At 58.0% G+C, this 23,561-nt stretch overlaps 1 protein-coding gene across 1 annotated transcript; it reads left to right on the forward strand.

The window, feature by feature from the left end:
* The first annotated feature begins 98 nt into the window (after positions 1-98).
* Positions 99-21,732, forward strand: RBP1 (retinol binding protein 1). Its single transcript, XM_008266241.5, has 4 exons — positions 99-454; positions 804-982; positions 19,783-19,884; positions 21,478-21,732. Exons 1-4 carry the CDS (start codon positions 382-384, stop codon positions 21,529-21,531), a joined length of 408 nt encoding a protein of 135 aa, XP_008264463.1. The 5' UTR covers positions 99-381; the 3' UTR covers positions 21,532-21,732.
* The last annotated feature ends 1,829 nt before the right edge of the window (positions 21,733-23,561 follow it).

Genomic DNA, 23,561 nt, shown 5'->3' on the forward strand with positions numbered 1-23,561 from the left:
GGGGGACCGCTGAATGCGGAGTGGGAAGGGGCCCCTCGGGAGCCGCGGAGTTGGGGCCACGGAAGCAGTTCCCGCCTCCCGCCACCGCCCGTCTCTTTACAGCCGAGCGAGCCGAGGGCGTGTGCCCAGGCGGCTGCGGGCCAGGGCAGCCCCGGGCCCTCGGCGTCCCCGCCCCCAGCCCCGCCGAGGGGAGGAGCCACGGCTACGTTGGCTCCTCCCACGGGGCTTTGTGCGCTCCGGGAACCCAGCTGTCGCCGCCCCGCCGAGCCCCCTGTCCCCCCAGGGCGCACATTTCCGGGCCGCCCACCACCCGGATCGCATCGGTAGCCTCGAGCCTCGCCCGCCTGCTCCGTGGCCCAGCCGCCCCGGTCCCTGCCCGAAATGCCGGTCGACTTCACCGGGTACTGGAAGATGCTGGCCAACGAGAATTTCGAGGAGTACCTGCGCGCCCTGGGTAAGCCGGGGCGCCCCCGCCGGCCGCTCCGGGAGCCAGCCGGGGCTGCCAGAGGGCTGCGAATCGCGGGACCCGGCTTGTTAGGGCTAATTGGTGGCAAATATCTGCTGGTTGGCTCCGCGCGTGGGTAATTTAATTAGTGCAGCGCGCTTGGTGTGCTAGTTTCTGTTTGTAAAGGATTAACCTGAGGGCAGAAAACTTTGTTGCGAGAATAAAGAGACGCAGACCGGCTGCGTGCAAAGACAGCGCCAGCGACCCGGAACACCCCCTTGGTATTCCGCTGGGGGTCCCCCTCCCCGGGACTGGTTCTGAGTCTCCCTGTCCCTCTCTGCCCTCGCACTCCCTACAGATGTCAATGTGGCCTTGCGCAAAATCGCCAACTTGCTGAAGCCAGACAAAGAGATCCTGCAGGACGGGGACCACATGATCATCCGCACGCTGAGCACCTTCAGGAACTACATCATGGACTTCCACGTCGGGAAGGAGTTTGAAGAGGATCTGACCGGCATAGACGACCGCAAGTGCATGGTGAGGATTCCCGCGCGTGGGCTGCCCGACGGGCTGGGCTGGTTCACGGGGGAGGGGAGCCAGGGCTATTGCGTTTGGAGGGACCCTGGATCTTCCCACTCCCAGCCCCAGGGGAGGCAGCACCCAAACATCAGGCCTCCCGACCGCTTCCGTGCTAAGCGATTGCTAAGAGTTGTGAAAACCGTCTGGAGTCTCTGCTGTGCGCAGGCGCTGGGCACACATGACATCACCCAAGCCTCGGGCAGCCTTTGAGGGAGACATGAACTTGCCCATTTTAGAGAGGAAGAAAGGCTCAGAGAGATGAGGGAACAGGTCCAGAGCTGCACAGCGAGGGAGGGGCTGAATTCCAAGCAAGTGGGCGGCCTCTGTTCTTCTGGCCCTAGGAATGGGCTGGGGGTGGGGGAGAAGCAGGAGAGAAGAAACACAGGCAAGCCCTCGGGGGTGACCCAGCCTGAAGTGACTGCAGGAGGCAGGGGCACCTTGATCCCCACAGGAAGCCCTCCTGGCTCCAAAGCTGGGATTTGGCTGTGGCGTTCCCCTGCCCCCACCCGCTGCCCACTGAGCAGGCTTTGATCCTTGCCAGCCAACACCTACCAGGAGGGCATTGTCCCTGCAGCGCCAGCCAGAGGAAGCAGCAGTGGGGGAGGAGAGGTCCTCCAGCCTCCCCTCCCCCAAGGATGGGAAGCTGGTGACCAGGAGACCCCAATTAGCGCTGACCGGAAGGTCAGCCCCAGGCCGCATCACGCTCCCAGGCCATGGGGAGGTCAAAGCCCTCCTGTCATCCCTTCCAGTCTTGAGTCCGCCTTGCTTACTGAGGCAGCCCTGCCCAGCCCTTCTACCATTCACCGAGCGTCTTTCCCATTGCCCCGCGTGCCCCGCATGGTGCTGGTCATCTTCCCCCACGGCCCGGGAGGGAGCCATCAGTAACCCCGCATCATGCTGGGGAGCAGGCTGAGGGGCGCTTGGAGGAACTGGAGCCCTGGGGCTTCAGAAGCCCCCTCCCCCGCTCTGGGCCTGGCCCCTCTGCTGGCAGTCTTTGAGGAAAGCCAGCTGAGCCCCTTAGGCCTGTGCTTGGAGAGGGGCTGGCCGCTGAGGTTGTGTTCCAGTGATGGGGGAAGGGGGAGCTGGCAGCAGGAGCGGCCTTGGCCTTGGGAAAAGGCAGGCTGAGCCTTTGAAGGTCTCAAGGCCTGGGGAGAGACCTGCAGACCGCCCTGCCCCACTGCACCGAGCTCTGCCCCCAAGGCACCGTCCTGGCCCCCAGTTCACCCATGGGGTGCTCACAGGACCTGTCAGACTTCTCTATATGAACCCACTGGATCTTCACAATACCCTCTGCAGTCTCATTTTAATGAGCAGAAAACCGAGGCAGCACGTTTTGCTGTGTGACCGTGGAGAGGTTCAGCGGGTGGCAGTGGGAGGGTTGCAGTGGACCCCTGTAGCGCGCGTGCCACTTGCCTCACGGCTGGTCACTGACCCAGGCCCAGGACAGCAAAGCAAGTTACAGTCCCTGACATCCAATAAGCAGTCCTTGTGGTGCGTCCCTGTGCGCTCTGTGGTGACATAGGGAAGTCCCGGGGTCCGAGGATGGCAGCCACCCAGCGGAGGGCATCCCAAAAGGGTTTCTGGAGGAGGTGACCGCTGCATTTTGCTGTAGAAGGGAGGGGTTTGGAGACAAAGAAAGAGCAGTGGCCACCTCTTCTCATGCCGGCCTCAGGTCCACGGTAGGCAGGCAGGGGATCCTAGTGCTGGACAAACTAGATGGAATTGGCCAAGGACTTGTGGTCATCTTCTTGGCTCCAGGCCTCAGGGAAGCCCACTGCCAAGTCGTCTGCCACCCACTCGCCTTGCTCTTGGCTGCCGGGAGGCAAGACAGCCCCCTGCCCTGCTCCGGCTGCTCTTCAGCCCCCTGCAGTGCAGACATGCCCTTCTCTGTGGCTGTGGGTGTGCAGGTTGGACCACTGTGAAGAGCATGGCTGGGGACAGGAGCAGAGGAACCACACCAGAGCAGCTGCTGTCCCTGCAGCTTATGAAGGAAAGGAGCTGGGTGCCACGGCCTGGCTGAGGTCTCCAAGGGCCCCTGGGGGTCCTAGGCTACCCCTTCTGCCCCCTCCACTTGGCACCCACCAGCCAGGAGCAGCAGCCCAGAAAGGTGTGTTCTCCGAAGCCCAGGGAGACGTGTTCTCTTATTTGGCCACTGTTATTTCAGACCTGACCCGTGCCAGGCCCTAAGCTCAGCCCTGGGGATATGGAGGTGCCAGTGCTCCTGGGTGCCCTGGCCAGTGTCAGGATGCTCCCAGTGCATGCTGGGAGCACAGCCGGTTGAGGGGTACAGAGCTGTGGAGGGGCCCCAGTGGTCAGGGAAGTCCCCTCAGCTAAGTGGGGACAAAGGCACTGAGACCACACACAGCCCCGTTGGGGAGGGACACGGAGGGGAGAGGGGGCAGGCTGCAAATGCTCTGGTGTGGCAGGAGGGCGTGCAAAGTGTGGCAGCAGAGAGGACTCAGGAGCCCTTGCTGAGAGAGGCGTGGCCAGGCCGAGTCACACCCCAAAAGGCCAGAGGCTGGGGGTCTGCCCCTTTCCACGGGAGCCTTGTGCGCCAGCCTGTGGGTCTGGCCTGCATCTATGTTTCGTTTGGCCTGCGTGCTGCTAGAAATATTTCCGAGTTGGTTGCCAATGATTGCCAAAGAGCGTAAGATTCCATAGAAGCATTCATTTTGCTTGTGGCTCTGACCAAAATAAACACTGGGCACCGTGGATCCGTACACCGTGTGGCTCCCGGGGATGCTGTCACAGTGGCTCCAGTGACATGGGGCGTTCTCCAGGCTACTCCAGTCCTCACCCCGCCCTGTACCTCAGATCCGGGATCAGATGGCCGTTAAGTCGTTGTCTCTGTAGAGCATTGGGTCCCAACGCGGTGGAACCTCGCAGGGAACCTCTTGGGAAACCACCTTCTGCGCCTGCACCCCACACCTGCAGAGCCGGAACGGAGGCGTGGGCCCACAGTCTGTTTCAGCAGCCCCGTGGGTGTTTTGCGTGCAAAGAAAGCTCAGCTCTGGCATGAAGAACCATCTCTCACTGCATCGCAGTGAAAAATGGCTAAACCATAACATCAGGCATCAAGGCCTCGTGCCCCTCGACAGTTCACTGGTTCACCGTGCGACCCCTGTGGGCGCAGTGGTCTCCACCCAGGCTGGGGTGGCTGCAGATCTGCGTGGTCCAGCGTCACCCTGCCCACAGTCCCAGTCTGCTGCGTCCTGGTTTTAGACGCCCCATGGGTTGCAGGGATTGCCATCTGGGGGGACCTACATGGGGGCTGGGCTGGCTCCACTGCCTGCTGCGTGCCCTTTGGGCTGTTAGGACTGAAGATGAGGCCCCGGGGAGCCACCAGCAGCCTTTACAGAACCTAGCACGGGAGGGCTGGGCGAGGCACCCCTCTCCTGGGCGAGGGAGCCCCTGGGAGGGCCTCGGCTCTGTCCCCAGCAGAGCAGGAGCAGCTGTGGCAGAGGACCAGGAATCACAGCCCCGAGCCGGTGCTGCGCTGCGGGGGTGGGCAGCCATTTGTCATCGCACCGCACGGTGGACACTGGGCCAGGTTTCCTTGGAGGAGGCGGCTTTGTTCGCCCAAGGTCCTGGCGCCTCCCGCTCGCTCCCGCTGAGGCCTCCACTTCAGATCCAGCTGTGAACTCGGGATGACCCCGCCACAGGCCTGCCTTCCGCTTCCCACCGCCCTCTTTGTTTTTATTATGAAAGGAAGAAACTCAGATAGCAGGAGGGAGTGCGGCCCCTCCCCCACGCCCCAGGTCATCCCTCCCTGTTTGGCTGGCTCTGTCAGGAAACGCCCCCCCCAAGTATGCACCTAGCTGTTGATTGGTCCGTATCTCCATCTACAGCCAGAGGGCGGGGAAGGGGCAGGGAGGGAGGGACCCTTTTCTGCACAGGATTTGATCACTCAATGATATTTCTTAGGCATCTTTGCACATCAACACTTATGCATTTTCTGCATCCTATTTTTTAAGATTTTGCTTGAAAGGCAGAGTGACAGAGAGGGAGAGACAGAGAGACAAAGAGAGCTTCCGTCCGCTGGTTCACTCCTCAGATAGGCCAGGCCACAGCCAGGAGCCTGGAGCTCCATCAGGGTCTCCCATGTGGGTGGCAGGGGACCCGAGTCCTCAGGCTATCCCAGCTGCCTTCCCAGGTGCGGTAGGGGAAGCCGGACAGCCGGGACTGGAACCGACGTGTCAGGGTCAGCAGCTTCCCTCTGTGTTCCTGTTTAACCCTCTCTGTCTTCTTCCCTTCCTTTTCGACTTCCTTACACCCATCTGTCCATCTGTCTGTCCATCTAAGTCTGTGTAATAAGACACAAACCCACCCAACTGCTGAGCACACTTTAAACACCAGCCGGCCTGCTCATCCTGTTCTCCACCCATTCGAGAGACTTTTTTTTTTTTTTCTTTTGGTTTTTAAGAACCCAGGGCCAGTGGGGAAAGGAGCCTCCTGGTCTGCAGGGGTGAGCGTGCCATTGGCCTGGGGAGCCGGCTGAGAAGTGCCCTGGCCCGGCTCAGGCCCCTGGTTTTCAGCTGGGTCCACGCCAGGACGGAAACACAGGGTCTCTTTCATGTCTTAGAGAAAGTTCTCCGACCTTTGAAATCAGTGTCAGCAGCATGCCTTTGAGGATTACAAAAAGAAGAATTAAAGCAACCCAAATAAATTTCACAAAGTAGCTTTTGCAAGCCACAGTGGTTTGTTAGGCTTGGGGCTTTATGGAGCAGGAACCGAAGAAAAGGGCTCCTGCTGAATCTTTGCTAAGTACCAAGTGCTTCGGGTTCCTTTTCTCCTTTGAATCCCACAACACATGCTCTTCTGTAGATATCATTGTATGCATCTGACAGATGGGCATCCCAGGCTCAGAGAGGTGCAGCCCAGGGCCTCCTGGCTGGCCCATGGCAGAGGGACGGTTCTAACCTGTCCGCCTGGACAGCCGCCTCCCACAGAGTTCCTCCGAGGGCCAAAGCCAGGCCCTTCTGGTGAGTGAGCCTCACTACAAGCCGGAGGTGACACTGGCAGTGTGGACGAGGCCTGGTGTGAGTCAGGGAGTGCTGGTGTTAAGTCGGAGTGTCTGCTTTTGAATCTGTCTCTGTTACTGAACTGACACCCTGCCTCTATTTTCACATCTGCAAAATGGGCACCGTGGTGCCTGCTCTGCCTGTCTCACAAGGCAGAATCCGAGGACCGTGGGAATGGAGGAAGGGACCATTCTGAAGAGACAATGCTATGTGCGGAACAGGCCCCGAGGCCCTTCTGGTCCCAGAGAGTGAGGGCCAGGGCATAACCGTTGTTGCTGGCTGGCAATTTATTGAGTGGGTGACAGCCATTTGTTTTTCTGACCACCATGGCTCCCCCACCCCCACTGCGTTTTTTTTTTTTTTTGACCCCTACTCGCCGTGTGGATTCCTGGGGGCTGGAACTAAGCGCCTTCTGCCAGGGTGCCCCCAGCTGTCCCTTGGCCTGCCCCGCGACTGTGCACCTGCCTCCAGCTGGCCCAGTCACACCCCTTCCTGGGATTTAGTTTGGGGACCCTGCAAGAGAGAGGAGTTCTGTTCCCTCTTCTGATGAGCTGGTATGATGGAAACTTGGCTCTCTGACGCCAGTCCGCTCACCCCACCTGCCCTGGCTGCATGGAGAAACTCAGTAGCAGGAAAGCATAAGAGGGGCCGGGAAGAGAGGGAGGGAGGGAGACAGAGGAGGTGCAGCATTGGAGGGTGCCTGGAGTCCCTAACCCCAAAGCCGCTCCTAAGCGTCCCTGGTACGAAGCCAATCCATTCCTGCTCTCCCCTCTTAAGCTGTGTGAACTGCTTTCCAGCCTTTGCATCTGAAAACATCCCAAGACTTCCAGCCTCACCCCCAGCAGCCTTGGAGAGGCCATTCTCAAACTTGAGCAGGCCCCACCCCCACCCAGAGTTCCTAACTGCTGAAGTTTGGGGTGGGGCCTGAGAGCTTATGTCTCTAAGAAGTTTCCAGATCAAATTACCGAGAAAGAAAAATGAGGAAGCAGCTGGCCCATGCCCAGGCTCCTGAGATGTCCCCATCACAACTGGGGATGAAGGGCAGGGGAGAGGCACAGCCCTGTCCCTGGGGACGCCAGTCTCGCTCGCAGCAGCCAGGTAGGGGCACCACAGGGCAGCTAGGAGCACTGGCTCTGGCCCGGGCCTGGATTCCACCTCCCAGCCATGTTCCTTGGCACACGTACTCTATCCCTCTAAGTTCAGTGTCCTCACTCTAAAAAAGGAGCCAGCGGTAGCACCCTGTGCAGGGACCGTCACAGAAATGAATGGGGCAGTGACTCTGTCCTCCGGTTTCCTATCTCTGTGTGACAAACCACCTGGCCCTTAGTGCCTCCAGGTACCAGGGGGCCTTTATTTGGTTCCCAGATCTGCAGATTGGGCAGGGCCAGAGGCGATGGCTTGTCCCAGCCTGGGCCCTGTCAGCCAGGAGCTGGGGGGAATCCCCTCCTACGCCCCCTGCTGGCCGCTTGGGCTCCCTCACAGCATGGTGGCGGGTCCCAAGAGGGAGGGAAGCAGGCAGCCTGGTGGGAGCTACCTCACCTCGGAAGTGCATAGCAACAGGCCTGCCAGTCTGCATTCCAAGGGGTCACAGAGGAGTGGGTGCCGGCCTGTGCTGCACGCTCTGCAGCTGCCGGTGAAACTTTACTCACCGGCTGCTCTTTGAAGCTCTCTCAGGGCTGGGCTGTTTGGCCTCTGACTAACGCCATGGGCTGCACTCTGCAGCCTGGGCCCAGCAGAAACAGAGGGTGTATGCCCCGAAGGGAAGGGAGAGGCCTGTGGGAAAGCCTGCTGGGGGGTGGGGGGCATGGACTTCACCGTCATCCTTGCAGCCTCCTCCCGAGTCCCAGACACACGGGGCTGAGCAGTACTGGAGTCACTCCTCCTTGCGGCCCCCTGCCCCCTTTGCACTGCTCCGCACCAGGAGAGGTGGGTGGGGGCAGGGAGCCCTCCTGGCATCCAGAGGCTGTGTGTCCATGACGGTCCCCAGGGTCCTGTTGGTGGGAAGAGTTAAGGGGGTTGAGGGAGTTTATGCCTGGACATAAACTGGGTGGCCCACCCCCATGGCGCATGGCCCTCCGGGAGCCAACGCCTGCAGCCCAGGGTCTGCTGCTGGCATTTCGCTTGCACTGGGCGACTTACTGGCGCTTTTGACTTGGAGTTGATTAAGAAAGTCCCCTGGGAGCAAGGATGGTGCCTGATTCACAATGGCCCGTTCCCTGAGAATGGTTTTCACAGGTGTCTCTGTTGTATAAATGGAGCTGTGCTGGAGTGCACGCACAGGGGCACATGCACACACACACACAATCCCTTGTCCATGAAAGAGGAACCCTGGAGTGCCTCCATGATGACAATCAATTTGGTTAAACATCAAAGACTTCTCATGCGTCAGCCTTAACATGCAAAGACCTTAGAGCGCTGGCGTCTTGGATCTGAGCCTTTCCTTCCTCGTGTCTTTACCTCCTTCCTTCCTTTCTTGATTTCTTTCTTTGTTCCTTCGCTCTTTCCATGCCCCCCTCCTCCCTTGCCTCTCATCACCTTCTCTCTTTCCTGGCCCGAGGGTCCGAGGACCAGCCAGGCGCACCCGGGGCTGAGCTATAGTGGAGGAGATGAGCAGGAAGGTGGGGCTGGTGAGAACCCGGGCTCCAAAGCCCATCTTCACCAGCCCTGCAGGGGAAGTGGCCCTGCCCTCAGAAAGTGGGGAAGAAATCCTGTCTGCCAATGGCAGTGAGTCAGGAAATTATCTTACCCTGACTCAGAAATCCCACTTGCAGGATTATATTCCAGGAAAAACCATTCAAAGTACACAAACAAAAGACCTACTCTGTCTATTTGTACAAAGGCCTCTGTGTAACAGTCGGGGGCATTAACCCGCATGCGCGTAGCCACCTGCCCCTGCCCCTGGGCTGACCCCACAGCAGGCAGCACCCCGCTCTCCTGCATCTCTGTTTAACCCCCATAGAGGTCCTGGAGGGAACCGGAGGTCCTGGCCAAGGCCACGCTGCTGGCTTTGGCTTCAGATATCTCTGACTCCTGGCTTGGTGTGGTTTTTGAATAGGCTGTCAGCAGCTGGTGTTCCTAAATGTGAATGACCATGCGTGGTTAGAAAGATGGCGGCCAGCGCCGCGGCTCAATAGGCTAATCCTCCACCTAGCGGCGCTGGCACACCGGGTTCTAGTCCCGGTCGGGGTGCCGGGTTCTGTCTCGGTTGCCCCTCTTCCAGGCCAGCTCTCTGCTGTGGCCAGGAAGTACAGTGGAGGATGGCCCAAGTGCTTGGGCCCTGCATCCCATGGGAGACCAGGAGAAGCACCTGGCTCCTGCCATCGGATCAGCGCGGTGCGCCGGCCGCAGCGCACCGGCCACGGTGGCCATTGGAGGGTGAACCAACGGCAAAGGAAGACCTTTCTCTCTGTCTCTCTCTCTCACTATCCACTCTGCCTGTCAAAAAAGAAAAAAGAAAAAGAAAGATGGCAGCTTCTGAATCCCACAGAGCGCCCCCTAGCCACTTGAGGGTCGCTGGGAAGGTCAGAGGGACGCGTTTAGGAGCAGCGAGTCAACACGTTCAGATTCTGCTCTTGCGTCCCTTCCCCGTTCCCAGCCCCACTGCTCTGAACATCTTGCCTGGGAACAGTAATGGTGGCAGTCACCGGCATTGCCTGTGCGTGCCATGCGCCAGGCTCCACGCTGTGCATGGATTCTGTTGTCAGTTACTGCAGTCCCAATCACACTGATCTCCCTCTGCCATCCTCAACACTGCCGCCCGACCTGCCCCAGCGAGGAAGGGCAGGTGGGCGAGTCGCTCACAGCTCAACACCCAGTGCTAGCCAGGATCTTCCAGCCCCATTCCCTCCCTCCCGCCTGGTGCGAGAGAACCCCCCCCACACACACACACCAACATACGGGTGTCCTCACTTGCCACCCTCTGCTCGCGTCCCTGGGACGACCCCTCCTGTGCTTTCTCCTGGGAGACCCGGCTCAGGCTTGACTGCTCGGTTGCTCCCATCCCACTGCCATCCCCTCCTCTCCCCCCTCCCCTGTACCTCCCTGCAGGTGCTGCACTTAGGGCACTGGTGATGACTGTGGCTGCGTCTGAGATTCTGGACAGCAGGGCCCACATCGGCACATCTCCATGCCTTGTGCAGTGGGCTGCAGCGTGTGCGTTCCGTGCGGGTTAAGTGAACACAGCAGAACCTCAAACAATACAAATGGCTGTTCTTGATCCTATTACTGCAAGAGTCCTGTACCATTTAGCAGGAGCTCATGTTCGCTGGGCAGTTCCCCTGTGTCAGGAACTCTTTTAAACATTCCCCATGCATTAATTCTTTTGATCCTCATAATTCTATGATGAAGGTGCCAGAATTCTTTTTATATTATATATGAAAAAGGTGATGTGCAAAACAGAGATATCTTTTGTTCCATCAGGCCGCTGGGGGGCCCTGGGATTTGAACTCGGGCACCTCACTCGAGATTGCGATCAGGGAGAGATGTACCAGTGGGTATCTCCAGGGGTGAACGCTCTGAATTAATCGCTTTGTGAGGCTTTTGAAACCTAAACTGCAGTATCCCCAAGTGAAGGAGAGGTATTGTGGGATCCCAGCCCTGCAGGCTGGGAGCCCCAGCTTCAAGCTTTGGCTCAGCTGTAGCCCAGATCCCTTCGAGGTGTGGGGCCAGACGGTTGCTTTTACGACCTCATCGCTTCCCTGGATAAACTTAGGCGGGTGCTTCGCCTATCTGTGCCTTGTCTGTGAAATGGAGGTAGTGATAAAGCAGGGGAGGCCAACTTCATGCGGAGGTTCAGATGCTGGTGTGCAGGCAGTCACCTGTTTGTTTTGTAAGGTTTTATGTATTTGAAAGGCAGTGTGATGGAGAAAAAGAGAGAGAGAAGGGGTGGGGTGGTGAGGGTGGGAGGAGGGCTCATCTCTCTCAATTGCCCATAACAGCCAGAGCTGGGCCAGTCTGAATTCAGGAGCCAGAAACCCATCCGGGTCTCCTGCATGGGTGATAGAGACCCAAGTACTTGAGCCATCACCTGCTGCCTCCCAGGTGTGCAGGAACGGGAGTGGTGGAACCGGAAGCAGAGCCAGAACTCCAATAAGGCATGTGGGTTTCCTACGCAGTGGCTTAACCCCTGCCCTGCCTGCCCAGCCCTGAGATGTTATTTGTAGTCCTTTCACCCTGTGAAGGGTGTCCTCCGAAAGTCAAGTTTGGAGTGTGGGGGCACTCATGTAAAGGGACCTCTTGTCATCTCGAGACGAGCTAGTGGGGTTAGGGAAAGCAGAGGCTGGTCTGCAGGTCCCCAGGGAACAGGCTGGGGGAGGCCAAGAGCAGAGGGGAGCTGCTGCTTGCCTGGAATTTTGTGTGTCCTGCCCCAGAGAAGGTCCTGGACACCTCTGGTTTCATTTCATCCTGATGGCTCTGCTCTGTGGCAGAGTTCACTGGCCCCACTGTGCAGATGGGGAAGTGGAGGCCCAGAGAGGTCGGATGCATTGCTTAGGATCATCCAGCTAGAAAGAGGTGGGGTTAGATTGGAGCTCCAAGGCTGTCACCGAGTCCTTCCTGAATGCCCACCTGGGCAGGTGAGCCACTGTCCCATGGCTGGGCCAGCCCCGGGCCTGCAGCCCACCACACTTTTCAACAGTCATGGTACCCGTAGCCACAGGACACTCGTGTAGGGACAGTGTGCAGGCCATGGGCTCGCTGTCAGGCAGAAGGGGGCTTAAAACAGGACTTCCACATTTCCTGGCTGGAGGGCCCCGGGTGTGGTGCCTGGCACGCCAAGCCTCAGAAACTCAGGACGAAATTGTGGCAATGGCTGAGCCATTTCTAGGAGGCCAGTTTGTGGCAGAACAAGCAGCCGCACTGCCTGGGATATTTCGGTCCTTCAAAAAGAAAGAGGGGGGTTGGTGCTGACAGAGGTGATAATAGCTGATAGAAATGGTAATAGCTGACTCCTGGACTGGCCAGGGGTGGCCGCGGGTGGCCCAGGCCAGAGAAGCAAGCATCTGCATTGCCCATGGTGCCAGCTTCGGCCTGCTGGAGCCAGACACAGCTGGCACTCCCAGAGGCCGTGAGCCATCTCCCCAGCAAATTCCAGGATTGGAGGTGCAGGGTCAGGCTTCAAAGGGAGATCTGGAAAAGCCCAGATAGCCACAACAGCCAGGGCTGGGCCAAGCCGGAGCCAGCAGCTTCATCCGGATCTCCCACAAGGGTGTCAGGGGCCCACACACTTGGGCCATTTGCTGCTTCTCCCATGCCCTTAGCACAGAGCTGGATCAGAAGTGGAGCAGTCCGACAGGAGCCAGCACCCGGGTGGGATGCCGCGTTGCAGGCAGTGGCTTTACCCACCACACCACAATGCTGGCCCCTCTTTTTCCTCTTTCTACTTCTAATCTAACTCCCAAGGTGTTTCCTGGTTTCAGTTCTAGCATCACTTCTAGCCTTCCTGCCCCAGGAAGCCTTCCCGGATGGGCCTCTGCCTCCACCTCAGAGGCTCAGGCACCCAGACCTGGACGGCTGCTGGAATTGTCTGCTTGTCCTCCTGCCTGGCCGTCCGTGAGCCCCCAGCCCAGGGCCCCTGCCCTGCCTCCCTCTCTTTCTAACCATGTCTGGTGTGCAGGAGGTGTGGGAGCCATGAGTGCCGGAAGCTGTTTCCTTGCAGAGCTCACACTGTAAGATCCTCATGCTCATGGAAGAGAGGCAGCGGAGGACAGCCCAAGTGCGGGGCCCTGCCACCCACACGGGGACCCAGATGGGGTTCTGGACTCCTGGCTTCAGCCTGGCCCAGCCCTGGCTGTTACAGGCACTTGGCAAGTGAACCACCAAATGAAAAGATTCCCACTCTCTCTCTCTCTCATTCTGTATTTCAAGTAGATTAAAATAAACATTTTTTTAAAGGGTCAGCTTAGACCAAGTCGCTGCAGGGCAAGCGTAGCCGAGAACCCAGGCTCCTGAGTTAACTGTGTTCCTGCTTCGTGGCTAAGTGTCTGGCTTCAGCATCCACATTTGTAAGCTGGGGTTTTAAGGTGGCGATGGCTATAGGACACATACCTCGCCTGATGTCCTGCCCAGCATATAATGAGTACTCAGTACCGGCCTTTATGGTGATGGCAGTGACAGTGACAATGACAGTGATGCTGTCACCTCCTCCAGGAAGCCTTCTCTGACCTCGCATCACTCACCCCAGCATGGAGCACAGAGGCATCATTGCCAGGTTCCGTGTCTCCCCGCCCCCCTCCAGGGCGAGTTGCCTGCGTCTGGGTCCCCAGAATGGCTGAGCATGGTCCCATGGGGCCCTGGGACCTTCCCCACCTCCCGCCTCCTCACCCTGCTCTTTGCCTTTCCTGGCACCTGGAGGGCTCTGACAGTTTAAATCCGTGTGAGCACTGCGGGGAATGTTTAAGGAAAACAGCGTGTAACGTGCTGGGGTTCTCAGTCGTGACACGTTCTCGCCTTGTCCCTCGCCTGCCGTCAGCTCCGAGACCTTGCCTGCCCACAAAGGCCTCACTCACTGTGGCTCCACAGGTGGTTCACAGAGGTTGCCTTTAACAGCTCTGGTGTCTCTCATTATTGTTCACATTTTTTCAAGGCCTTATTAATTTTAGTTGTAATCTGCTTATGGACCGAATGTGCATTTCCCTCTGATTGCTGGTTTTAGATTATTGCCAGGCCCCTAGGAATGGCCCAGGAGAAGAGGGCTCACTACCTGCCCCCTCCACCAGGCTGGCTTCCAGGGAAGCACTGGGACTTCTCAGCCAGAGATTCCTGGGGTTCACTTAGAGCCCAAGCCTTAGCACCTAGGAAGCAAGCTGGTAAATTACAGAAGCCTAATTTTCATCCTCCCTAAAGCTCAAAGATTAAATGAAGCATTGCACAAGGCTCCCGGCACACAGGCACTTGGCAGGTTCCCGGGACCTTCCCACCAGGTTGCATATTGAACACAGCGGCGAAGGCTGAAAACTTCCGCATCACCCAGGAACGTGCATACCTTCCCAAGGAGACTCGGAAAGGAAAGGCCAGGTTGCACCTGAAGCCAGTTGCATGCAGGAAGCGTCTGCTTGCTACCTGGTTTTTACATTTCACCCCCAGAGCTGAAGAGCAGGGGCTTGGGAAGCAGCCCCAGGTCGACTGTGGCTCTGCCTTTGCAGGCAGAGTCACCTTAGGCAGGGCCCCCCGCTTTCATCCCAGAGGTGAGGCTTAGTCCTTCCCTGTCGGGGTGCGCCCATGCACAGAGGGCCTGCTGGCTGGGCAAGGGTGAGGGCAGCCCCCTGTTCCCTGGAGTAGGTGTGTGGGGCACCTTCACAGATGTCACTGGTTTCTTGAGAGCCAGCATTTGTAGGCTGTGCCAGGTCACTGGGAAGATGTGGTTCCATTAGGCGGACTTGTCTGGCGCGCCCAGTGCCGTCACCTGGATGGGGAAGTGGCCTCACCATCTCCCTGGGGCCCACTCTCTTGGGCTGCCCGTAGGAGCTGTGCTTTCTATGTCACCAGTCCCATGCAGCAGGGCCAGCTGGGACTTCCGAGTGGTCAGGGGAGCTGGATGATGGCTTTTGAAGTGACAGTGCCTTGTCACAGTGGTAGGATGCTGTCTCCTCTCTGTTGGCACGTGTCTCTCTAGGGAAAACTGACAGAGCCAAGGGGATGGGGGTTATTACTAGTTTTTAGCAGAAGACTTCGAGCAGCTTGGCTTTCCAGCCAGCTGCCCTGGGCTCCAGCCCAGGTGTACTTGGGGAGCCCAGGGGGTGACGATTTCTGGTGAGGGGCTGAGATGGAGGTGGCCATCCATCCCCCAGTCCTTGGGCTTGTCTGAGAGCTCCGTTCTGAAGGTGGGGTCCCAGAGCCCATGGTGGGGGTGCAGGCAGCAGCAGTGCCTCTTCCCCTGGTTTCCACCCATGTCCACCCCACCCCACAGGCGTCTGCCTTTCCTATGTGGCTTGAAAAGCATCAGGGTCACCCTCAGCCAGAAATGTCCCCACCAGACCCTGGTTCATGGGATTAATCCAGGAAACTGAGTTGCAGATCTCTTAAAGACCCACTCAGCCTGGCTTCCGGGTGAGGCTGGGTCCTCGTCGCAGGCTGCTGAGGGTCCTCGTCGCAGGCTGCTGAGTGCCCCTTTCCTAGTGATGCTGCCTTCGAGAGAGGCGGGGGAGAGAGTTCTTGGGTCCCGGGAGGGTCGCTAGGGGAGCTGCCGTGTGTGTCACAGGAAACGCGTTACCTTGGTTGCCCAAGCCTCAGGACAGCCTGGTAGAGGAGGTGTCTGTTTAGGTAATGCCATGGAGCCAGCCCTCCCAAAGTGTCATAGCGTATGACAAGACCCGTAAACCCCACGGGTCTGTGGTTAACTGGGCACGTCTCCAGCTCCAGGAGGCTGTGCTGAGCAGAGAGCTCAGTTAGACGCCTCTGCTCCCCTCTAACCGGCCTCTCTCACCCTCCAGGGCTTCGCCAGCTGGCCTTTCGCCCTAGTGGGATATCCCTGACTGCCCTAACGCGTGGCAGCTGGGTTCCGAGAGGGGACGCCCTCAACACATGCTGATGAAGGAACTGCTTACGTCATATCCTGCGGGCCAGAGCAGGCGGGGTGGCCAAACCCGGTCGGTACAGGTGACCACTTCACAAGGGCCTGAATATCATAGGACTCGCTGGGGGCCAGCGCCGGAGCAGTCTCCAGCAGTAGGTAGCATTTAGCCCCCTTTTGCAATTGAGGGCCCCACGGCCACAACGCCAGGAACAGAGGACCCTCCTCTGCCAAAGGCCATGGCCCTGCTCTTCACTTCCATCTCTGGACCAACTTGATCCAGCTGGAGGGAGCTCCACAGGAGGAGCCAGGGAGCAGGATCTGAGGTCCAGGCCTCGCTCACCCAGGCGCTAACCTGGCAGACTCCCTGGACTTCCCAGTAGGTCTCCCCCGACCCCCGATGGTTCCACACAGCCGATGAGACCCGTGGGGCTGTGCGAGAGCATGAAAACACACTCCAGGCCAGAGTCTGAGTTGTGCGGTTGGACATTACGCCCCACCTGCTGCCGCATGCCCAATAGCCTTGAATGCAGGATGGACTTCCAGGGCACCAGCTTGCCCCTCAAGTCCCCACTGGGTCTTCATCCGGTCTGCGTCCCTACCACTGCTAACCCACTGTGTGCATCAGGAACCCTCCTCGGGGCACAGCACCCACCACCCTGGGCCGTGACGACCTGGCCCCCTACCCTGTGGTGGTCCTTTGACTTCCCGCACCCCTGCCCTGCAGTGGTTGTACTGAGCTGCGCGGTGTCCCCCCAGGGGGCTGCTCAAGCGTCACACAGCACCCATGGTTTTTTCTGCAGCTCCCAAAGACTTCAGCAGGCATCTTGCAGGTATTTGCCAGGTGCCCTGCTGTGGGCTGAGATACAAGGGGGCCCGGAGCCCTGCAGGGGCTATGTTCCGGCCCACATTCTGCCTCTCATTAGCTGAGTGACCCTGGGAAACCCATGTAACCCCTCTGAGCTCAGCCACCACTCTACATCCATCACAGACAAGAATATTCTGAGTATTCTCTCCTGTGTCCAGCTGAGCCAGGATCCGAGTGAATAGCAGATTGGGGCTGAGACAGCCATGCCTTGGAAAGCGCCACGGTAGTCAGGTGATAGGGGTTCCTCCCTTTAAGACGTTGGCTTGGTAGGGCTCAAAGACTTCTCTGTGCCCAGAATGGCTTCTGGTCCCTGCACCCTTGGCCTACCCTATCATGGTGCCAGAAATGCTGCCATTATTCCTAAGGTATCATTATTGTTTCTGTCCAGATGGCCTCTGTTAGAAGATGCCAAGTGATCTGGAAAGGGTGACATGGTAGCCACCGAGCAGGAGCCGCTAGTGAGCATCTCTTCTCACGGTCACTGTGACACAGGTGTTGGAAGGTTAACAGGTGCAGGCTTGCTGGAGATCAAGCCAGCAATGCTTATCAAAAGCTTGAGAAATATGCACATTCTTTGATGCAATCATCTCTCCTCTGAAAATACATTCTAAAGAAACAGGTGTTCAACTCTGTGTTTATGAGAAGGTCTTGTTTGTAGTAGCACAGAATTGCAAATAACCTAACTGCCCAAGATAGGAAATCTGCGGAATCATGGCATGCCTGTGTGATGAGCTGCCCCCAGGGCTGGCTTCGTGGGCCTGTGACCTCCACAGTCCCTCAAAGCCGTGCTGTCAGAAGGACCCCTCCCTCGGGTTAGTGCTCTACTGTTATCACCTTTAACATCATAATCATTTTTGAGCATTTGGCCTAGTAGTTAAACTGTCAGTTGGGGCACTTACACCCCATATGTCAGTGCCTGGGTTCAGCTCCTGATTCCAGCTTCCTGCTAATGTGCACCCTGGGAGGCATCAAGCACTTGGGTCCCAACCATCCATGTGGGAGACCAGGATTGAGTTCCAGGCTCCTGGCTTCAGCCTGGCCCAACCCTGGCTATTGCAGGCATTTTGGAAGTGAACCAGTGGATGGGAGATCTCTGTCTTACGTCTGTCTCTGTCTGTCTGTCTATGGACCTATATCTCTGCCTCTCAAATAAATAAAAATTAGAGAGAAAAAAAACTTTAATCATTTTTGAACAAGGCCTCTCATTTTCATTTTGTGCAGGGCCCTGCAAATTATGTAGCAATTTCTTGGATATTACATAACAATTAAAATGATGCTTATGGAGACTATTCGCTGAAGTGGGAAATTGCTTCTAATAAGTAAAGAAATGAGGATGCAAAATCATAAGTGATGCAATCTTAATTTTGTTCTAACAGAAGCGTGTGTGTGTGTGTGTGTGTGTGTATGCTGATAGAAAAAAAAAAAAAAAAAAAAAAAAAGCCTGGTCAGAATACAGCAAAATGCGAGAGCCCCTGTCTCTGAGGAAGCAAGACCACATGAACTTGTCTCATTGCCACTTTCCTGAATGGGGAGCCCTCCGTAGGTCAGGTGGACTTCCGCCCTCCGTACACCAGGTGGACTTCCGCCCTCCGTACGCCAGGTGGACTTCCGCCCTCTGTACGCCAGGTGGACTTCCGCATGAGCAGAGGAAGACTTCCGGGGTTGATGAGGAAGCAGGGTGTCCTTAGGAGCTCCTGGAAGTCAAGGACTGATCTCTGGCCTCCCGGTTCCCTGCCCAGGCCTGGCACGGAAGAGGCGCCGGTGAATGGGCGCCTCGTCTGATTGGTGGCCACATCGATAGTGGTTTTACCCAGGACAGCCCCATCAGACAGGAACTACACTGCGTCCCGACTTGGAGGGGCCCCTTCTCTCTGGCCTGGGGCTACACCTGTACCCCGAGTGAGTCTCTGGACTAGGAAGAGGAGCCGCCCCCAAGACCTCCCGTGCCCCATCTCGCTCTGGGAACAGACTGCGGGAGCAGAGAAGTCAGACCCACTCCTGCGCAGAGCTGGGGGTAGGCTCCCCCGACCTCCCTGTGCCTGCCTGCGTCTCGCTGCAGGCTTCCCCCTGACAGCAGAGGGCGATAGTGATCAGCGAGCGAGGAGACAAGTGGGAATTGTCCTCCGCCAGGAAGTGACTGTTCTCTCCACACCCATTTCCCAGATTTCTCCTCTCCCAGGTCCTTACCAGCCTGCTGCCAACAGGAATCCTCGAACGTTAGCTTTAAAGCCATACCTCTGAGAGAATGGCCTTAGATGACTGATGGGAGCACAGGGACCCAGAGACGGGATGGACTCGGAGCAGCCCAGTGAGCAAGGGGCAGAGCTCTGCCCGCTACAGTGAGGAGGCGGGGCTCGTCACGTGGAATTGCCCAGATGGGAAGGTCATTCAGAGGGAGACAGCGGGAGCTCATCCGTGCTCTGCTCTGAGCACAAGCAGCATGGTGCCTTTAGCACCCACAGTCCCCTGGGTGACCGGATCCACTCCAGAGCAACCTTGTGCAGGCCCATCTCTGCACCTTCCCTCATCCCGTGGTGGTCCCCCAGGAAGCCCCTTCCCTGGACTCTGCCCTGGGCTCCCACAGCCTGTGCTGGTAGGTCTAGGGATGTGAGGGTGCTTCAAGAAGCTGTAGTGGGGTGGGGGGCTTCGGCGCCCATGGAGCTGTGTTCCTATCTGGCTCCTGCACTGCCCACCACGGTGAGTGTGGCAAGTGTCCTCACCTGGTCTGTGAAAAGAGGTGGCACAGCAAGGGCCTGGAAGTGCAAGCTGGCACCTGCCGGGCACCAGGTATGCCTACCAGGGGATAATTCTACCAAGGTCATTTGCCCTGACGAGTGGAGAGCTCTTTGAAGGCAGGGGTAGGGTCTTTGGGGGGTGTCCCAGGATCCAGAAAAGTGGGAACAATGAATGAACAGAGATGCAGGGTCCAAGGGTGGGCAGGAGACTCAGTAAAGCCCACCCGGCACCATCATGATGTGGGGAAGGAGCCCTCACCAGCCCGCAGCTGGCCTGTGCTCAACCCTAGGGAGCCCTGCCCCCATTCTCAGCCCCTCAATGACAGCCCCACCCCAATGACTTTGCCCCCTAATGACCCTTGTATATAGATGCAGATTTTCATGAATTTTACAACAGATTGGTAGCGTTTAATTGAAGTTTTTGGGGGGTGGGGCAGGGAATGCGGGGCTGCACATTTTCCATGATGTAATTGCCGGGAGCACAGGAGCGCATCCTGGATCATCCAGGTTCGGGCTGCCCCCGCCCCCGCCCCCGCCCTGCCCCCGCCCCCGCCCCCGCCCCCGCCCCGTCCCCGCCCCCAGGGGCTGCTTGCTCAGGCCTGACAGTGGTGCTTCTTGCTTGGCAGACCACGGTAAGCTGGGATGGGGACAAGCTCGAGTGTGTGCAGAAGGGCGAGAAGGAGGGCCGCGGCTGGACCCAGTGGATCGAGGGAGACGAGCTGCACCTGGTAGGTTCCCCGGGCCCGCCTGGGCTGTGGCCCCCGAGGCCCTTGTCACTCGGAGGGAGGTCCCAGTGGAACTTGGAAGAGGGCACCACGGCTGGGTCTTGGTTCTGCTCTGGAGCATGTCTTCCAGGAACCTGGGGAGGATGCTTGAGTGACGCGGGCTCTGGGCAGACCCAACTGTCCATTCTGAGGGTGGAGGGGAGGAACCGCATCTACAAAGCTGTGCCTGCTGCATTCTGCATTTATATAAATGTGCACCGTGCTGAGCTGTGGCCAGGCCAGAGCCAAGGAGCATTCACAGGCTCAGAGACTTAGACGTGGTCTAGGTCAAGGGGAGGGGACGCTTGCTCAGCTCTGGGTGGACCCCACTCACCTGTCCTCCAGCCTAGGGCCTCAGGTCAGAGGCACTTATGCTCAATCCACCCTCTGGGAAAAGTGTGCACAGATCCACAGCAAAGCCCTAACTCCAAAAGGGCTGACGTAGCTCATGTCCCGTGAGGGGGACCCCTGCCTCTTGCTTCTATTGTCCCCCTTGGAACTCCCCAGCTATGATCTTTCTGCAGAAGGAGCTTGGTGCAGGCAACCCAGTTTCTAATCCCTGGCAACTTTCTGGATGCCCGTGGGTAGGTCCCTTCCCTATGTCGGCCTCATTTGCAAACTGCCACTGTACCACAGAGGAATCCACAAAGATCTCCTGTGGTCTGCAGGAGCCTTGAGAAGTGTGAGTGCCAGGAAGAGGCAGGAGGGCATTGCTTTTGGGAAATGCCACCACTGGGCGCCCAGTGCACGGTCATGGAGAACCTAACACAGAGAGCCTGGGCCACGAGGCCTGGCCTGGGGACCACCTCCTCCCGAGGAGTCTGTGTCCTCGATGCAGAGCCAAGAGGGCGGAAGAAGTGATCCCCATCAGCTCATAGCTGTGGCTCTGTGCCAGAGGCTGCCATCTGAGGGCCGCAGACCTGTTTCATTTAGTTCTCTAAGGGCTTCCGGCATGTTCCGCCACCAACTTAAAAATTAAGAAATGTCGCATTAAGCGTCCAATTTCCAGCCCCCTTCAAAAAAAAGTCCCTTGGATTCTGCTGCCATCGCCTCCTGGCCACAGCTGGCAGGAGCTGAGCAGGCCCCGGCCCTGTGGGCAGGGCGAGGCGTTATGCTAGCTGCCTTTTGGAACTGCGTGGGCAGCTTCTAATTATTGCCCCACCCACTGAGCCGCTGATAGAACCGGTCTGGTGTGGGAGCCGGGCATTTGCACACTTCCCAGGTCACACCAGAGTGCAACCCTGGGCCGGGGCAACCTCTGGAAGCCGTGTGTCTGAGCCCAGGACCAGCCTCTGTCCTGAGATGCTTAAGGCTTTTTGGAGGACACTGGAGGGGGAGGGGGGACATCAAGGGGCCAGGCCGGCCAGGTCTGAGCCCTGTCTGCTCCCCCAGCCAGCTCTGTCTGCAGGGTGGAGCACAGCCTGGTCTCTGCTAACCAGACAGTTCGTTAGTGCAAACCAGCTCTCTGGGGGAAATAGCAGCCAGTCACCAGTTTCCAGGTCTGTGTCACACAACATGTGGAGCCCCAAGTGTGACCAGCATTTGCCTTTATTTCAGGAGATGAGGGTGCAGGGCGTGGTGTGCAAGCAAGTGTTCAAGAAGGTGCAGTGAAACTCCGGCAGAAGACCCTGGTGTCAAGCAGCGAGTGGCGTGGACGTGGGATCCAGGAGCACACACACCCTCCCCGCCCCTCTGCACAGCTCGGGGCAGATTGTCCAGCCTCCCCTCCGGCATCCGTCAGCAGAGTCCGGCTCTTGTCTTTGTCTCTTTCCTTAAATTGAAGCCGTCTCAATAAAAGTGATCCCTGTCCGAGATGTCTGTTTTGGGAGAAGCTTCACACTCCACTGCGTTCACGTCCCCTCTGGGGCTCCTGCGGCCAGCTGCTCCTCATGCGGCCCCTGTGTGTGCCCAAGGGAGACCTTGAGCCAGGCGGCTGCAGGTGAGGACACACCTGGGCGTGTCTTCCCCTGGGGCACAGGCTTGGCACCAGGGAGGTGTGTGTATGAGTTCCTACCATACTGCATGTCCAGCCATGGACGGTGTCATGAGTGCCACCAAAGGAGAAGCTGCCCTCCACCCTGGGGACCTGGAGCCCAGTCAAGGGGGCCCGCCCAGCAGAGAATGGTTTTGTAACTGCGTTATGTACAAAGGAGGCGCTCTAGAATTATCTGTGAGTGAAATGCAGTCAGAATTTTAAGCCCAAGGCTGCAATGAGGTGAACCTTAATCAGAGGCAGTTAGCTGTCTGATTAGATTTCAGAGGTGTCCTGGACACTCACTTCACCACCCCAAGACCGTCCCCACCCCACCTGCTGGCTGATAGGAAGACTTTGTTTGCACTGGACTAGTTGCGGCATAACTTGCAGTCCCCCTAGAAGAGCCTCATGTTCACACGGAAGTGTAGACGAAGGCTGGCTGTGCCTTTGTCTAAAGAGGCAGGGAAACGGAAGGAAGGGTAAGGAGGTAAGAGATCCAGGGTGGGGACGCTAACTGGAAAAGGTCAGCCTCGCATCACAGACCCTGTGGTCAAGCTGACCACCTGCCCCGGCTGTGCCCGGCACCCTTGGGAAGAGCACTGGGTTAGGATTCACCTGAGCTGAGTTCTAATCCCAAGCCTGCCCTCACAAGGCAACACCACACCCCCCTGCATCTCACTTCCCTGGTCAGGAAACCAGGACAAGAACTGGCCTCACCTCCTGCACAGCTGGGCTACGGAGTTTGTAGCTCAGCGAAACTTGCAAAAGATTGCCCTGAAGCAGTGCTGCTGAGACCAGGCTCAGTGTGAGGGCCGCCTGGAGAGCCTCAACATTCCCTCCACCCAGGCTGAGCCCCAGAATCAGTTACAGCCGAAAGTCTCAAACTGCCAGCCACTGTGCGCTTTGAAAGGCTTCCAGGTGATTCTGCAGTGCAGCGGTGGTTGAGAGCCGCTGCCCCGGCCCCATGGTTCCCAGCTCAGGCTAACTCAGCCCCGCCCCTCTCCAGGGGCTTTCGGCCCTGTCTGGAGATACCTGGTTCCTTGACTTGGGTGTGCTGGCGGGGGAGGGGGATGCTACTGGCATCAGTGAGAGGTCAGGGGTACACAGGCAGCCCCCACAACCAGGCATCTCCCAGGCAACACGCCAGTCAAGAGGAAGATGAGAAACCAGGCCACGGACAAATGTTGAAGATTGTTTCCGTGGCCAGCACCCAGCCAGCGAGAGCCCAGCATTGCCTGAGGTCCTGGAGAACCCTTCCCCTCCGCAGCCTTGGTCTCGGCCCCTGTTGTTGGAGACGTCCACAGCAAGGGTGGTGCGTGGAGCACGTGCACATTTCACAAAGGCCCTCGCTGAGTGGCCATCCTGTCGGCCAGCCAGGAACACTCAGATCAACGTGAGTCCCCCCACCACCCCATCCCGGGGATTCAGACCCCTACCGGATCTCCACTCTGTAGCCCTGTTAGCACAAACGCCTGGGTCATATAGGAGTTGTGGCTCCATCCGCGGGAGCCTCTGGGCCGTGGCGAAACTCAGTTCCATTTTTTTTTTTTTTAATGTTTATTTGAAAGGCAGAGTAATGGGGTTGGGGGAAGAAAGAGAGAAATCTTCCATCCACTGGTTCACTTCCCAAATGGCAGTATCGGCTGAGCCAGGCTAAAGCCAGGCG

The sequence above is a fragment of the Oryctolagus cuniculus genome, chromosome 4, assembly GCF_051225735.1.
Source record: "Oryctolagus cuniculus isolate XC-2025 breed Fujian yellow rabbit chromosome 4, ASM5122573v1, whole genome shotgun sequence".
In the NCBI taxonomy this organism is placed as follows: domain Eukaryota; kingdom Metazoa; phylum Chordata; class Mammalia; order Lagomorpha; family Leporidae; genus Oryctolagus; species Oryctolagus cuniculus.